This window comes from Homalodisca vitripennis, unplaced genomic scaffold (genome assembly GCF_021130785.1).
Source record: "Homalodisca vitripennis isolate AUS2020 unplaced genomic scaffold, UT_GWSS_2.1 ScUCBcl_6660;HRSCAF=13969, whole genome shotgun sequence".
In the NCBI taxonomy this organism is placed as follows: Eukaryota; Metazoa; Arthropoda; class Insecta; order Hemiptera; family Cicadellidae; genus Homalodisca; species Homalodisca vitripennis.
The window spans coordinates 50,231-68,524 of NW_025782782.1; the positions used below are offsets into that span (position 1 = coordinate 50,231).

At 38.7% G+C, this 18,294-nt stretch overlaps 1 protein-coding gene and 1 pseudogene across 1 annotated transcript; both read left to right on the top strand.

Moving 5' to 3' along the window:
• Positions 1 to 2,195: 2,195 nt before the first annotated feature.
• Positions 2,196 to 2,693, top strand: LOC124373915. The gene has a single exon (XM_046832228.1). The coding sequence runs from the start codon at positions 2,196 to 2,198 to the stop codon at positions 2,691 to 2,693; it is 498 nt and encodes a 165-aa protein (XP_046688184.1).
• Positions 2,694 to 14,054: 11,361 nt separating this feature from the next.
• LOC124373916 lies at positions 14,055 to 17,477 on the top strand (annotated as a pseudogene).
• Positions 17,478 to 18,294: the final 817 nt, after the last annotated feature.

Here is an 18,294-nt window from a genome sequence, read left to right on the forward strand (position 1 = left end):
GCAATTATGTACCGTGCAAAAAACTTAAATAATCAAGTGATGCCGTGTGGCCTGCCGTAATAGGGATTCTGGAGAAAGATAAGATAACAGCGACAACAATACTGATCACAATACCTGGAAATGCTTGTAATTTTGTAATTAAAGAGTTGTTTTTTTCGTTCTATCATGTTTGTTTTTATAAATTTATATTTTTGTGTTCTTCATACTGGTGTGGTCGGTATAATCCCAAAGTACCCAATTTTACATAAATAAATCAGATTATTAAAAAATGGCCGCCAATCTTAGAAAAACTACACGACGTTGCTTTTTCGTGGCTTCAACATGTTGGACTCGTACCGAAAAACCCATTATAAGAAATTTGTGGGAAAGAAACAACTGTAACTGTGAGAGGAGTAAATATGGTCGTCTTCAGTTTTTTCCTAATTTTGGTTATAATAATTTGTTTGATCACTGTAAATATTAAATTCATATTTTAATTTAAAACATATGATTGTTATTGAGGACTATTAATAGGTACTTTTATATCGATTGATAGTGTAGGATTTGAGATGCAAATATTAGGTATCGATGACTATATTCTTCGATATAAAAAAACCGGGTCCGCTTATCGTACCCTACCCAAAATTTTGATGTTATGAACATATTCTGCTTGGTCATCTGATCAAAACTATACATGGTTATAAGGGATGCAAATGACAAATAACATGGTTTTAGGAGGTATATTCATAGATAATATAATTTTGAAATTTTGTTCTGATTGTGTGCTCTGTGTCTCAATATCTTTAAATTTCAATGTTATCTGTAGCTGCAACTGATGACGTATCTCTTATCTGAGCACTCCGTGGCTGTGGTCCAGTGCTTCATTAGCTATCGTGTACTGTGGTTTAGAGCGAGTGTGTGTGTTATATTATAATGGATTAACTATCAACTAGTTCTACTATTTGTAATCCGAGTGAATTATGTTTTTCATCAGGCATGTACAAAGATTGTGTTTTTAAAACCAAAACTAAATAATTACGTTTTTAATTGAACATTGTATTTTTAAAATTAGTGTGTATATTCATCATTTGTTGTTTTTAAACCAGGAGACGTTGATGTTCCAATGTAATAGGAAGTTTTAAATGTTGCGATTTTAAAAAATCTGCACGTACACCTAATCATTTAAATCCTGTGAGCTGTGTCCATAAATATTTATTTTTTTTATAATAGTTATTAAGCTGAAAACCTGTTGTAAATAATAATATTTATGTATTGTACAGTAAAAGTAATTGAATTCTTAACGTTTTTTATGGCTAAAGCCAGTAATGAAGTTTGCACAGGTTTAACCTTTCTGTAGATCTTAAACAAACCAATGAACCCAAACAATTCAAATCTCAACTAAGACACTTTGTTGTCAAAGACGTTTTACTCTGTTGATGAGTTTACAATGAACCGCTGGGATGAAATCTAGAATTTTACTATTATTTGTTATTATTTATTTATTATTATTAGTTTCACACTTTAATATGTGGAATATTAATTAAGACTGTGCCTATTAATTAAGATAGATGTCATGACAGTATATGTCATGACTCGGCAGCGGACGGACGTGTGTCGCAGCGCTCCGTAACATAACCTCAAACGTTGCTCATCAACTGTCACCTGTGCTACACTTGGTTGTTATTGTTAGCTGCTTCATAGTTCAAGCTGAACATATTAGTGATATTATTGATTTGGTGTTTTCCGTGAAAGTTTGTGATTGCGCAACACCAGGAAAAATGACTGATTGTGGTCGCTGTGTGAGACCGATCCCTAAAACTGGGAAAAATGCTTCCTAAGGTGGATTGTGCTGAATGTAAATTGTCATTTCATGGAAAATGTGTCGATCTTACACCTGACGACATTCAGTATTACGTCGAGAACAATACCGTATGGAGGTGTGAAGCTTGCGCCAAGGAACGACGTAAGAGCATGGCCCTTGAGTCATCTATGACCTCTAACCATTACCAATGAGGATGTTTTTAATCTAGTATCGGAATTGAGAAAGGACCTGAGAGGAGTTGAAGCTGGACTGGGCAAATCGATCAACACTGCCTTTGAAGAGTTAAAAGAGACTAAAGGCCTGGTTAGTAAACAAGGAGAGGAAATGTCAGCACTCTTAGAACTTTTAAACAAACTCTCCACGGAAAAACGCTGCCCTCAGGAATAAGGTCGCTATGCTCGAGAGCCGTATGGACGACATCGAACAGTATTCCAGGAGGGATACTATCGAGATACACGGTATCCCGGCTGATAGAGGAGAGCAGATCGTCGAGGTGGTGAAAACAGTGGGGCGAGCCTTGGACCTGACGATAGATGAAAATATGATCAGTGCTTGCCATAGACTGCGAAACAGGGAAGGATCTGGCAAGCCCCCTGGAATTATAGTGAAGATGACCCGACGCATGGATGCTGAGGCTGTCCTCCAAAAAAGGCGAGTGAAGCGTAATTTAAATACGCACGATATAGGCCTAACTGCAAGTCCTGCGATGCCTATATATATTAATGAAAGCCTGAGCCCTGGACGACGCCGACTTCTGAACGCAGCCCGGGAAAAGAAAAGTGAAAAACATTACACGTATCTATGGATCAGAGGAGGCAAGATATTAATGAGGAAGGCGGAGGGAGAACCTGTGAAAGTTGTAACTTCGCTGGCGGACCTGGATAAATTGTGAACTACAGTTTGTGGAAATGAGGTTAGAAAATTGTATATTTAGGCTAGTATTAGTTATCAATCCGACACTTTTTTTTTTGTTGTGAAATATTAATAACACTAATAGTATAGTAGTTTTAAATCAAAATATTAGAAGCGTAAGGCAGAATTTCAATTTATTTTTAAGTGAATTAGAATCTGCTCGATTATTTCCTGATATAATAGTTTTAACTGAGACATGGATTAGTAAAGCTGAATTGAATTATTATAAAATTTCTGGCTACAATGCTTTTGCTAATTGTAATGAGGAGTACAGGGCGGGAGGTACCATAGTGTACGTCCGCGACTGTTATCAGTGTAGCGGTGTGAGTGAGAGAGATGATATTAGATCAGCTGATGTTCTGCAGCTAGACGTCAGAGTCAGTGACCTTGAGCGCTTTACACTGATCGCAGTCTACCGTCTCCACTCTGCCTTGCGCTCCGCATTCATTGATGATATTGAGGATGTATTAACGGGTCTAGGAAATCGTAATATTGTTTTTGGTAGGTGATATGAATTTAGATATATTGAGTCAGTCAGCTGAGAGCGATAATTATTTGAGCCTTTTGAGCAGCAAGGGAATGTTAAATTTAGTTAATGAACCCACTAGAATTAAAGGAAATTCGTCTACATGTTTAGATCATGTTTTTGTACGGTTCTTTTTTTTTTTTTTTTTTTTTTTTTCCTTTGGGATATTGGGGTGGATTCATAGATCCTCACACGTCAACCTGAGCTTATTGTGTGCCCCTTTGATGTTAGAGGGGTAAGCCTATCTTCGTGCCCTTAATTAGGCTAAGAAGCTTTTTCCCCGATACTAGCATCTGGTTCGTCGCCTGGTTGTTTGTCACCGAAAAGAGCCCTTCTCCTTGCTCCCAGTCTCTCACAGTCCAGTATTATGTGTTTTGCAGTCTCTTCAGACTTATTGCAGAGTCTACACTCCGAGGCCTCATTTCGTAAACCTAGAGTGTTTAGGTGTTTCCTGAAGTGGCCGTGTCCAGTGATCAAGGCAATCACTTGCTTAACCCGATCCCTGCCCAGCCCCATCAGCCATCTGGTGAATCCGGAGCTAGAATCGGCAAGCAGTCTTTTGCCGAGTGCTTGTCCTTGGTGACTCTGCCACCGCACGCGGTGTGTCTTCCTGGACCATTTGTTTATACTTTGGTAAGCGGCTGACTTGCTTATACCACAACTCGGTTCTGGACCGATGTATGGCATGCTTGCTCCGCTTTTGGCAAGCCTGTCGGCGCATTCGTTGCCACCTATGCCTGTGTGGCCCGGTACCCAACCAAGACGCACACAGTTGCGTGATCCAAGCTTGCAGAGAGTGTTAAAGCACTCCCACACAAGCCTGGATGAAATGCTGTTGGAGTCAAGAGCTTTAAGAGCTGCCTGACTGTCTGACATTATACAGATGTTCATTCCCTGGTACCTTCTGGTGAGGCCTAGGTTGGCACAGGCTAGGATACCATAGATTTCGGCTTGAAATATGGAGCAGTTTCCGACCCAAACTGCCGCTAAGGGCAGTTCTAGGGGATTGACTAAACACTCCATATCCAGTTCTACCCTTAATAAGCGAGCCATCCGTGTACCAGACAAAGCTCTTTCTTATTGTTGGGATGTTATCTTGCGATTTCCACTCATCTCTGGAGTAGAAGTCAACAGAGAATGGCTTATTGAATACGAACTCCGTTCTCATTGTGTCGGAGACCATTTCGAGAATAGCGCTTGGGTTTACAGCTTCAGTGATGGCGCCATGGCTCGCGTTAGACGCGCCATTCCTCCACAAGCCAGCAACCATCAGCCGATAAGCTGACTTACGCGCTTCAGCTTTTATATGGACATCAAGAGGTAGAAGTCCTAAAGCCACCTCGAGGGTCGCTGAGGGACTGCTCCTGAATGCTCCGGTTACAAAGATTGTGCCAAGCCTTTGTAAGCTTTCAAGCTTGGCTTTGGCAGTTACCTGATTCACCTTTGTCCACCAGACTAATGAACCATAAGTGATTTGAGGCCTTACAACTGCTTTGTAAAGCCATAGTGCTATGTGGGGTTTTACGCCCCATGAGAATCCTGCAAGTCTCCTGGACGTCATGAGCGCCCACTTTGCTTTGTGCAGGATATTATTAAGATGATCATTCCACGTAAGCTTATGATCTAGAGTCAGTCCTAAATATTTGACTGTCTTTGACCACTCCAGCTGAGTGGATGCGAGTTTCAGCCTAGAAAGAGACTCTAGGTTCTTTTTCCTAGTGAATGGTACAACTACTGTCTTAGAGGGATTTACTTTCAGTCCCTCTCCCTGACACCAGTTGTGTACATGTTGAAGGTTGGTATTCATGATATCAACAACAACATTTGTATATTTTCCCTGTACCATAAGGACTATGTCGTCTGCATATCCTTGGACATAGATTCCGTTGTTAGTAAGGTCCTCAAGTAGACCATCTACTACTAGGTTCCACAGTAGAGGTGACAGGATGCCTCCTTGAGGACATCCCCTTGTGGGTGCGATCACAAGCGATACTTCATTAAGATCGGCCCTGATCCGTCTGGAGCACAGCATGGCCCTAAGCCACCGGCACAGAGCTGGCTCGAGGCCACGTCGCTGTGCTCCACTTACCATTGCAGTGAATTTGGCATTGTCGAAAGCTCCTTCAATGTCTATGAAGGTGCACAATGCCAATTCCTTGGCGGACAGGCTATCCTCAATCCTACTGACTAGTTGGTGCAGTGCTGATTCACAGGATTTGCCTTGCTGGTATGCATGTTGGTTGCGATGAAGGGGAGTGTCTGAGAGAACTCCCTTTCTCAGGTGCCTCTCCACCAGTCTTTCTAATGTTTTCAGTAGAAGAAACGAAGATAAACTGATGGGACGAAAAGATTTAGGGACAGAGTAGTCCCGCTCTCCCTTTTTTAGGGATGAAGACCACCCTGTTGAGACGCCAGACTTGTGGTATGTACCCATAGGCTAGGCTCGCCCTGAATAGTTCACATAGAAGGGTAAGGAGATTCTCCGGCCCTTGTTGAAGCAGGGCCGGAAAGATTCCATCCCCTCCTGCAGATTTGAAAGGGGCAAATTTAGAAATTGCCCATTTGGCTTTAGAGAGAGTGACAATCCTTCTGGCAATTGGCCCAGCTACCACGACAAGCTCTTGGCCGTGAGCCTGCCTCGCGGTTACCAGACGTTCCAGTGTCGTCATTCTCAAAGATACAGTCAGGGAAGTGAGTCTCAAGGAGAAGTTTGAGGCTATCACTAGACCCGGAAGTGTGTTGACCTCCCTGGGACCTTAAAGATCCCAAGTGACCGGTTGGACTTGAGGCTAGTAAGCGTTGCAGTCTAGCTGCCGCGCTTAACTCATTTACCTTCTGTGTAAACTGCCTCCAGGAACTTTGTTTTGCTTTTTTAATCGCTAGGCTGTATTCTGTAAGAGCTCTATGATAGGACTCCCAGATACGGCTCCTTTTGCATTGATTGTACAGCTTCCTGACATTAGCCCTTTTGCGAGCGAGGTCCGCAGTCCACCACTTAGTATTGGTTCGACTCTTCCCCCGTCGCAATGGGCAATTGTCGTGGAAGCTATTGATTATAGCATTCTGCAGGTCAGAAGCTATCTGATCTATGTCTGTGAAGCATCGCACCCTTCCGCCTACCGATCCCAACTGTGACTGAAGGTCAGACTTATATCCCAACCAGTCAGTCCTCCTGGGATTGCGATAGAGGACCTCTGCAGCCTCATCTTGCAGGTTAAAGCGGATATACCTGTGATCCGATAATGAGGCCTCTTCGCTTACGTGCCACTTATCAACCATTCCAAGTATACCTTGTGTGCAGATTGTTATGTCAATAACTTCTTGTCTAATTCGTGTTGCGAACGTAGGGCGGTTACCTTTATTACATATAAATAGGTCCCTACTTAGAAGAAATTGTAAAAGTGCCTCACCTCTGGGGTTAGTGTTTGTGCTGCCCCATCCAGCAGAGTGATGGGCGTTGGCGTCACAACCTAGAAGAAGTTGTTGACGTCTGGCTTGTGCTTCTTCCACCAGGAGCTCTAGGTCTCTTGATGGAGGGAGTTCCCTGGCATCATATGGCAGGTATACGGAGCCTACAATTGTGCTCTGCACTGTGCCTCCATTCCTTCCAGGTCAGTGTGCCCACAGTAAGATCTCTGGAGCAGAATTCGTTGAGGGTTAGAAAATCCAAGCCTCTCCTCAACAGGATGCAGGTTCTGACATTCCTTAGAGAGGTGCAGTAAATTAACTTACCTTTGGTTTCATTTAGGCCCGCCACTCTCCCTTGGTGAAGCCATGGTTCTTGTATCAATGCCAGATCAACTCCCTCTTGGAGGAAGAACTGGCAGAAGGCTGCCGAGGCAGCTCTACTGTGCTGGAGGTTGATTTGTAGAACTCGTGGCATTGTCCTTGACTGTCGAGGAGACAATTGAGACCTGCCAGAGTCCTAAGTTGGCTCTACAGTTGGAAGCCTTCACAGCCTTGTAGCAGACCTCGTCCAGGAAGCAGACGAATCCGTAACCTTTCGGGTCTGGCTTGGATGGAAGGATTTTCCACTCGTTTACATTCAGGTTTGGGGTTTCTGCTTATTAAACATCTCAAGTACCTTTTCAGGTGTCTTCTTCAGAAGCTTCGGGTGAGCTCTGAAAAACACCCTAGTGGACCTCAAGATGTCCTTACGCAGTCCCACTCTCAGAGAGATGTCATCTCCCAGAGGTTTTATCCTTTGAATAACTTCTTCCAGCCAACGTTTGGTGTGTTCGTTGATGCAGGAAGCAATTAAAACACCTTTCTCTAGGTAGGTGCCCGCAAACGATGGAACGGAAACCATCCTCCAGGGGTTGGATTTCTTCCATAATTGCGTCCTCGATGGCTTCTCCTTGCTCTGCACTTAGCTTCGCTTTCCGGGTAGCCTTCGAGGGCTATGGCCATTTTTATTGCTGCGACCTCTCTGTAGGTAGCCTTGGGTGTGCTTACCAGAGGCCTCGGGATCGTGGGCTTCGGGCTTTTGGGTTTCCCTCCTAGCCTTCTTTGCGGGTCCCTCCGCGGAGGGCGGGGTGACCAAAGTGCCTCTGGGGCGCCTGGCCGACCCCACCCCCGCCTTGGCACCCGCAGTTGAGACCTCCTGCCGTTCTTGATTCTTTTTCCTCTTCTTTTTCCCCCTCCTCCACTTGGAAGGGTCAAAAGCTTCACCCTTTTCGAGAAGTTTAGCCTTTAGTGCTTCTCTTCTTTGAGCAGTGGTGAGATTGGGCCTCTTCATTCTAAGGTTGCCGAGTTGCTCTGTGGCATCATCCAGCGTACCTGTAGACTTGGGAGTGCTTGGGCTGTTGAGGAGCTGATCTTCTATATCTTGAAGGGATTTTGCTTCCTCAGCGCTTGTGCTGCCTTCCTCAGATAAAGCCTTGCCATGTATGGGAGCTTCAGTGTGCAATGGAACCTCCTGTGTTCCTAAGGCACTTTGTTGAGGAGAAGGTAGGGATGTTGGCATAACAACCTCTTGAGTTGTGTTGCCAGGTGGTGGTATGTGCGAGGTAGCTTCAGGAGCTACCTCAGCAGGAAGAGGTAGGTTTGAAACAGCTTCAGGAACTGTTTCAAGGGTTGGTTTGTTTTGATTTTTGTGTTTGTTTTTTTCCATGTTGTTCCCACGAGAAGCTAGGGAATGGAAGGTCCACCCAGACAGAGCCCCGCATGCCTGGGTAAGCTGCTTTTAAACTGGAGGGTCGCCGGTGTCCAGAGTCCGCATAGTAAAGACTGGTTTGCCACCAGCCATTCAGCCCTGGCCTACGCTGTTCCACCGTGGCTTGGCCCCTAGAGAAATGAAAGGGAAACTAGATCGAAGAGTTGAGGAACTTTACCTCAGATAGAAGAGAGTGAAGAAGAGAGATAGGCTGACACATAGAAAAGTGTGCCAGCCATAGGCCTCCAGAACAAGAAGAGAAGGGATCTGGAGCATTAGCTAGGGTACCTCGGGGTCGCCATTACCCGTACGGCCTTGAAAGTAAGACCGCCCCTGAGGGTTACGGTTCTTTAAAAAGGGCAATCTTCAGTTTGACTTCAAAGCTAATGTTTTCCATTATAATTTGTTCTGTTTTCAATTCACTTTTGCAGTCCAATAATTAAAGATACTGAAGAGTACTATAGCCAGATTGATTTGGAAAAACTTACTGCTGAACTTATTAATGTAGATTGGGCTTGTGTATATGAAAAAAATACTGTGTCTGATGCTTTCCAATGCTTTATTGATGTATTAGAACTAAGTATAGGTAAATGCAAGTTTGATGTACGTTCAAATAAAAGTAAACAGGTGCATAAATTAAAACCTTGGACTACTGACAGGCTATCATTTAAGCTTCAAAAGAGAAAAAAAAAAAAAAAATTTACAAGTTATTGATGAAAAATCCAAATAATGTAAAACTTAAACAGTATTACACTAATTTTCGAAATCAATTAAATTTAGAATTAAAAAAGTTCAAAGAAGTCCATTTTTTAGAGATAGGTTTTGAGGGTTCGATCAATGATGTTAAGTCACAATGGAAAATAGTTAACGAACTAATTGGTGAAAATACAAAAAAATACTGTAATAAGGGAGGTCGTTGGGGAATCTTGTATTATACGCGAACCTAAACTTATCGCCAATGAATTCAATTCACATTTTTTAAATGCCCCTCGGAAGTTGAGAGGTCAAATAGATCAATCGAATCTAGCGCAGCACACGGTTTTCGACAACGTATTCAATCAACGCATCAATCTTAAATCTTTTTTTATGCAACCTATTTTAAGTGAGGATGTTTCTTCATTTATTTCTAGTCTGAAAAACAACAAATCACCAGGATTTGACAAGGTCAGTCCAACGATGATAAAAAAAATATCTCCCAGTATTATTCCGATATTAACATATCTCTATAACTTCAGTCTTATGACAGGGGAATTTCCTAGATGCTTAAAAAGTGCAATAGTAGTTCCAATCTTCAAACGTGGGGACCCTACACAGCCAAACTGTTACCGACCAATTTCTTTGCTCTCAGTTTTTTCAAAAATATTGGAAAAGGTTGTTAAAAAGCAGTTACTTTCATTTCTTAATAAAAACAAATTCTTTAGTAATAATCAGTTTGGGTTTCGAGAGGGTATGTCTACTGAGGATGCCTTACTTTCATTCATGGAATCAGTTTACGAGCCAATTTAATAATAGTAAAAAGGTATCTGCATTGTTCATTGATATTACAAAAGCTTTCGACACGATTGATCATGAAATTTTACTTCATAAGTTATGGCTGGCTGGTATTAGAGGTTTTACCACTTGACTGGTTTTCTAGTTATCTCACGGGGAGAGAACAAAGGGTAAACATTGGTGGCGTCATGGGAGATCCAGGGAAAATTGAATTTGGTGTTCCGCAGGGTTCTGTTTTGGGACCAATACTTTTTTTAATTTATGTCAATGATCTTTGTAATGGTTGTTTTAATGGTAAATTGGTTGCGTTTGCCGATGACACTGCTTTTGTTTATGCAAACCATGACTTAAATTCGCTTTACCAATCAATGTCAAAAGATTTATTTTTCCTAAGGTTATGGTTTGACAAAAACTTTATGATATTAAGCGAAAAAACTAAGTTCATGTTATTCAGTCTGAGATTCGACTCCAAATTTAATTTCCCACTTAAATTTCATGAAACTAAATGCCTTATTCCGCTTGTTCCTGATTGTGACTGTTTGGAATTACAGCAAGTCAATAATATGAAATATTTAGGTTTAATCATTGATTATCAATTGACCTGGAAAAACCATATTTCAAAATTAAAAAAAGAGCTTTATTTCAGTTTGAGAAAGTTTTACCTATTAAATCAGTTGTGTGGGTCTAACAAAATTTTAGTCAATGTATATCACGCTCTTGTAGGATCCAGGATAAGCTATGGTATCACATGCTGGGGTGGGACATACAGTACTACCTTATATCCGATAGTAATTTTTCAAAAAAGATTCATCAGACTTATTTCGAAAAAAGACAAGGTTTGAACATACTTGGCCACTGTTTGTTGAGATGAAAATTCTTCCTCTACGGTATTTATACATTTTTAAAGTCCTAAAAATGTTTTTACATTAGAAGCTCTGCTTTTTCAATAACAAGACAGCCTAGTTACAATCTTAGGCGGTACCAAGTCGTTAGTGTGCCTAAATCAAATTTAAATATACATCAAATATTTTACAGTAGTTTTGCACCACGATTATTTAACATAATTAGTTATAAAATTGGCGACTTCACAACACAGAGAGAGTTTTTGAAAAAATTGAAAAAATGGCTTTTTGAACAAGAAGCTGTCGATAAAATATTAAAAATAGTAAAGTAGGTTGAGTCTTGAACATTTTGAATCGCTTGCACTTACTTCTTGCCTGAATTTCCTATGTGTTTTTGGTACATCTATTTGTTTGCTTACTGGTATTTGTCAAATCTCTTTAGTGTCTTTTTATTTCTTTGAATTGTAAATATAATTACTTGGTATGTTGGTGAAGGAGATTTTTACCATTGAAGTTACAAAGAAATAATTTCCATTCAATGGCACAGTATGTTTTTTTAATCAATCTCTTTTTCATACATAATTTTTAAACTATGTGTTACGTTTCGCTGCTAGCCGTTTCATTCTTTTTGTTTAAAACAAGTGATGGAGATCCCAGCTCAGGCTTTGCCTAGGGGATTCCTATTTATTTTGCCTTATATTTATTTATATTGTTATTGTGTTAATTTATTCTACCTTTTTTATTGTTATATTTTGAACTCATGGTATTGTAAAAAATGTGTTGTGTACTTGTATACGAAAATGTACTGTTTTGTACTTGTTTTTTGGCAAAATAAAGATTATTTATTATAGATGTTGTTTATAGATTTTTTAATCGATATCATGAAATAACGTTTACAATACAATTTTGTCAATTGTTTTACTGCAATAAAGAATGATTTTGGTCTAGTTTGCAAACAACATAATCTAATACTATTAACTTACATGCTAGTTGATTAGAAAATCAACAAGCTCACTTTGAAATGTATCTTCTAAGTTCAACTAATTTTAAAGAGCACAATAGTACATAAATTTACACATTTTCAATTTCACTGTAATTTTTCTCAACCATTGTCTCTACACTGATAAAGGTGCCTAGATAAAAAGTGAAAAATTGGCAACCTTGCTTTCCATATTTACTATACAACCAAAGTGGGCAGGTAACTAGAATTCTCTCTACTTGTTGAGGAAGATTGCAGTGCAATTGAAAATTTCTAAATATGTGTACTATTATTTGTTCTTTCAAATTAATGGACCCTAGAAGATGGTTTTCAAGGTAAACCTACTGATTTTCTTATCAACTAGCTTTAATCCTTGGCTTTCAGCTCTATTAATTCAAACATAATACTATTAACTGGCTAACCAAATGTTATTCAAAAGTAAAAAGAAAATATCCCCACATTCAGTATAGGACTTACTGTTTTTAATTATGGAACAGTAATAGACTTAGTGTAGTTTTAAAATTACCAAACTTTATGTTGAATTTAAAAAGTATGAAGAAGTTTCACCCTATGTAATATTTGTAGCTGTTGCTAACTCTTGACTCTGTTTTAGGGCGAGATGGGAGTCGAGCATTTGTTACTGGAGATTTTACAGAGAGTGGCCTTACTGACGATTGTTGAAAGATTTAAGCTTACAAGAGCTACGCAGTTTAAGTGATTGGCTCAAGTTTTATCAAAAGGAATACATTTTTAAAGGTCACTTACACATGTGTTGATTCTTGTATCTAAATTAGTTCTGAGGTTAAGAGTGTCTGTTCGGTCAATATTCAATATTTTTAATTCCGACTGAATGTATTTGAATATGTTTTGAACATTAATCAATCATTTGCTTTCTATTGTAAGAATTAGAATCTAGAACTATCTTAGAGTTTAAAGAATTACAAATATTAAGTGTCTTGATGGAGCAGTTTCTGTTTCTTGCCTAAACATGTCCTTACTTGCACTGGGCGGGGACTGATGACTATGTTGAACCTGTTCCTATTAGTGTGTTTCAGTCATGACTGAAAGCAATGTAGGCTGAAACAGTAGGCTAAGCCCCAGGTTGGTGTCTTCCAGGCCATTCTCGAAGGCTTTTTCTCGTTTATCAGTCACCCCTGTTATGGATCAGAAAATAATTATTTGGAAATGCCTCACAGTGGATCAGTTTTTTTCCATCAACTGCTTCTTCCCCAAGTGTCCGAACTGTCTTAGAACTTCTACAACAAAAATAAGTCCGGGTATTCACCATCGAAGATTGGATTCTGATGAGATGAGATTTGCACTTGGAAAAACCCAAGGTGAGAATGGACTCATATGAGTTATATCTGATTACATGGGAAGAGGCGATGGATGAGCAAGAAAATGTTCGGTTTTATAAGTTATCATTTTGGTGGAATAATTCCTGGCCATTCTCTTTATGCATCTCATGGCTCTTCATAGAGCTCTTGCAGCTGAGGAGCTGTTGACCCCAATATGTCTTTGACAATGACAATAATGCTTGACGTGGGATATTTTGTCATCACTAAATTTTTCCTTGTGACTCTTTCTTTTCTTTGTGTTTGGATTTTTATGTTGAGTGCGAGGGTAAGGTTTTTATGATATGTTCTAGTGCTTTTACCCTCTGATTGAAATAAAAACACAAGTGTGTTCCCTCGTGACAGAGTGGTCCAATAAATTCAGCCCGTTAACACTAGAAGTGTATAGTGGTAATTCCACCAGGAGTGGCTAAAAACACAAGTGTGTTCCCTCGTGACAGAGTGGTCCAATAAATTCAGCCCGTTAACACTAGAAGTGTATAGTGGTAATTCCACCAGGAGTGGCTTAATCTGACCTCCACCTCTTGTAGGTGTATAATTTTGTGCGTATAATATGTAAATATTTAGTATTTTATATTATACTTAGTATTTTTAATGCTGACACAGTCAATCTGACAATTGTGTTAAATATGAAGACTACCATTTAAATCTGGAAGAAGCTGGAAGTAACTTTTGCTTCCTTGTTTAGTGGCTTTTGGAATCCAATCTCAGTGAAACTGTCCCCAAACATTCTACATATGTCATCACTAGTAATGTCACCTGAAGGAAGCGGTATGCCATCTTTGGTAGTTTGGACAAGGGTGGTGAATTTCCCCAGGAGGACCTGATAGGTTATTTTCGGCGGTTTGTGGAACTGCTGAAATCATAGACTGGTAGGCCTCATGGTGTGTTTCCGGGGTGTGCAAAAGGCCCTTGAGGTTTAAGTGCATGGCAGTAGGCCGCCCCATAGAAGAAGGAAGAAGAGGAAGGAACGTCACCTGGAATGTCATGACAATGATGAGGTTCACCAGTGGTCAAGAAGAATTGCTTCAGTTCGGTACTGACTGTGCCTATCCAAAGTGGCTACTAGCATTTTCCCACTCTACAATATGGTGAACTAGATGTCCCCTCCTTGGATTTTACCAAACCTGGTTTAATGTTTGTCAAAATAAAAAGCTTGTATAAATCATCATTTCCAGATGGTCGTAATGGGAGCATTTTGTTTGAATGGAATGAAAAGTGAACCATTTGGGCTCGGAATTCTTTTTCACAGATTTTAAAGAACCGCGGTTTGCTAAGTACCTTCAGGAAAAGTGGATTGCCAGAACAATTCACAGTTCGATGAATGGTTTGAAACTTCTCATGCTAGCCTAAAATAATTCAGTTGTTGCTGAAATCATTGGAGCATTCCATGAAATATTGGAGAGAAATTCAAAAATTTGAGAGGTATTTTCTAAAAAGTTTTATTCTTTTCTTTGAGGCTCTATTGATTGTTTGGAGTGCTATTTAAAAAGAATATGCTCATGGTGTACCTGTTTAAAAATATTTACATTGTGTGCGAATCCGTGGGTAACTACTAGTACTCATTTTATGTTTAGTGTAACTTGATATCACATAAACAATAAACAATTCAAACATGCATGTGGTTTAGAGATCAGTTAAAATCAATGGTGTATTGACATATTGAACAATAAGAAACTGACACATGTGAGTTGGCTTAAAAAAAATATTTCCCTGTAGCAAATTAACAAAATTCTGTCACTACTGGTATGCCACCCCTTCTCCATTTTTGTTTTCTTTCTCCACAATAATATTTTAGGTAATATGCACCCTCATTTACTGATGTGTTATATCACTGGTTCTTTATGTCACGGTTAACAAGTGCATTAAAATTGTGGAATAGGCCAAATAACATAATTAGCTACAAATCATATTTGTATAGCTGTGAAAAAGACAAGTTGTAACTGATATATTGGTACAAAATTTGTTCTAACAGGAAAGGTGGTAGGGAGATTTTACAATGAACATGGTATCCCTACAGCATACTACCATAGAGTCCAACTTCGTATAGAAGAGGCCGAGAGGGATGAGAAAGACAAAAACAGGTACAAGCTGATGTTTCCCCCTTGCAATGTGGAGTGGACTCCAGAGGAGGGAAGTAGAGTCTGGTGCTCTAAACGAAGGTAATTTGACCAGAGTAATGTTTTCGTTAAAATGTAGGCTAATAAGGGTCAACTGTACGTACTCACGGCCATTGCCATGGATACCCAAAGAAGGGTGACCAGACGTCCGGCCTTAGGTGAAAATATCTGGCTTCTTAGCGAAACATTTAAATGTTCAAAAATAGTAGCATCACGTTAAAATATTCTTCCGATTTCTGAAGTCCCGAAGACAGGCCATGAAACATTATTGCAGGGCACACGTAATGCCATGGCATGTGAACTGCTGTTAGATTCAGTTGTATGTTGAGTGTTTTCGGCTCAGTGACTCAGTGTTGTTTCTATCCGCTCAACTGCTCTGACACTACTACCCCTTATTTCCTATTCATGTATTATGAGTGATAGACTAATTTTTTAATAATACATCATATATTATTTTCTGTTATAGTAATAATATCTCATATATGTCTATGGGTATAGCTTAACTACTAATAATGTAATGAATAAATGAAATAAATTATTTCCAATTATTGTACAAATATTATTTTTAACATTTTTGTTCAAATCAGTTATAATTATTAAAGAGAAAAATACTGATAATAATAATTAATTAAATCTTATGCCACGTACAAAACCTAAAAATATACTGTTATCCATCATTATGCACTTTAATAATATGAATTCCTTTTATTTTTGGATTTATAAGTAAAAAAAATCCAATTCGAGTTTTTTATTTGCATCACAAGCAATACAGTACTCATTTATAATGTGTGTTTTTATAATAATGTATAGATAATGTTTTTCACAAAGTTTAAGAATATTTAATATTGTCCTCCTTTTCACCCCCATAAGTCCTCCTTTTAGGAGTTTGCGTCTGGTCACCCTGTACCCAAGCTGGAATACCTGCCCCCATGTCTCCTGGTCTACAGGACCCTGTTCCACTCCTATTAATTTCCTTAGATACCTCTCTACCTCCTTCCATTGTTTCTTGGGTCTTCCACAGGACCTCGTTCCTGTTGGATATCCTGCCCATGTTTCGTTTACAACTTTTCCTTCTTTTCTTCAAATACATATCCTACCCAACATAACCTTCTACTTATAGTTTTAGCCACTACACTACATCTGAAGATATTAAGGTGGTGCAATTAATTTTGGGTTTGGTAAATATGTTTACGTTAATTTCATAGCCCTAAAATATAACTTCCCTAAATACAGAAAAAGTAGACACAATTTGTTTGATCACTTCTCGTGAAATTACTGGCATTTAAAGGAGGCAATTAAAGTCAGGTAATCAGGTACAAATAGCAAATGACTGAGGATAAATATGTGAAATTTGTACAGTGTGTACAGGAGTATATTGTGTATAGGTTATCTATAGAAAATAAATTATTTTTATAAACAGACAGTACCTACTTGGCGAAAATGAATAGTATATAACTTATTACTTTATCACAAGATAATATCGGATAGTTCACTGAAGGTTTGGGTTTTTTTTATCAGTTCACAGTGGATGATATAGAAGAACATCTGTACAATGATGTTCAGTCTGTGATTTAACCTTTCGTTCTTTCTCTAGTATGTAACAAAAATACTGCATCCTGAGAAGAAAAATCTTTTAAGGAAATCTGCCATTTTTATTTATGTGAACCCATCGGTCACATTTTGCTATTGATACAATAGGATCGATTGTGGGCAAGAAAAAAATACCCCTGTGGATCTTCACCTAATGTTTGTTCACATACTATTTAAATGTTTATGTTACAAACCAAAAAAAATCAAGAAACTTGAAATTACAGTATTATATATATAAAGTTGTTTATGTATTTCAGTGGGGGAGTGGAGAGAGATTGGGTTGGGAGTTCCTCGCAAACTGTATGAACCAGGTGCAGACACATTCAGGTGTGCTTGTATAAATATTTCAGAGCAGTCTCAGGTCATTGCCCCTGAAACTGGAAAAGTTCGCTCAGGGAATCTCGAAGAATACGAAGATTGCCATCCTAAATCTACCAGCTGTTATGTTCATCATTGAAAAACAGAACTGCTGCAATTGGGGAAACTTGCATAGTATTTGTATAAATAGTACCATATAAGATAATTTCAGAGATCTGTCTCTTAAAGACACAATGTGTTATTTGTGAACACACATGCATTATTCAGCAATGCATTATATCATAATTACCCATCTGGAAGGCTTGATCAGTGGCATTATTAAAAACTGTTATTAAAAGTCTTCAAAATTATAGCAAATTATATGAAACAAAATCAAATATGCTTCTGCCCAGCATTCATAACTACTTTCAACTATATTAATATTTTCACTGCCGACAACGTCATTTGACGTCGCACATGGAATTCTATAGACTGCCGTCGTCTTTTGACAGTGCTGAATTTTACAGTAATAAAAATGCATTTAAACGTATTTGAACTTCAACATTGAGACTCATTTGATATTTCCATGGTTTTATTTCTTTCTCTATGGATCTCTGAAATGTTGTTGGCAGTCACTTGGAATATCGGAAAAAAGTGGTTTTGCTTACTAACTTGGTGTTGTGTCACGTCGGCCGTTTGTTGTTGTTCTGCTAATTCGTCGTATGGTTGATTTTTTGGTAAACTTTTTATTTTTTACAAAAAACATGTTTTTAAGTTTTAAAACAAGACTTTCTGTTTGAAATATTCTTGCATGAGCATTTGCAAAGAAAGAGAAAGAGAAAAAATGTAAGTCCCATGGTTTTCTTATAATTGTTTTTTAAAACATTATATTTATTTAAAAATCATTTAAAACGGGTGGCAGTGTAAGAAAGTTGTCAAAATTAGGAAGGCAGCAGTGAAAGTGATAAATAATACAAAACCAATTTTTTTAGAACTGGTAACCAAAATGGCCCAATTTCGACTAATGGTTGACTGATTGGTAATTCAATGTATGACGCCTTGATCAATTTCCTTTTAAAGAAATGTGATTCCCAATGTATCATGTTGTCTTCTTACCAACTCATGTAATTATCATATTGTAACATAATACATTGAGAACTGATGGAAGATTTCTAATAAAAAATTTCAGATTCACATTTTGGTTTTGAGAAGTTCATGTAGAATGA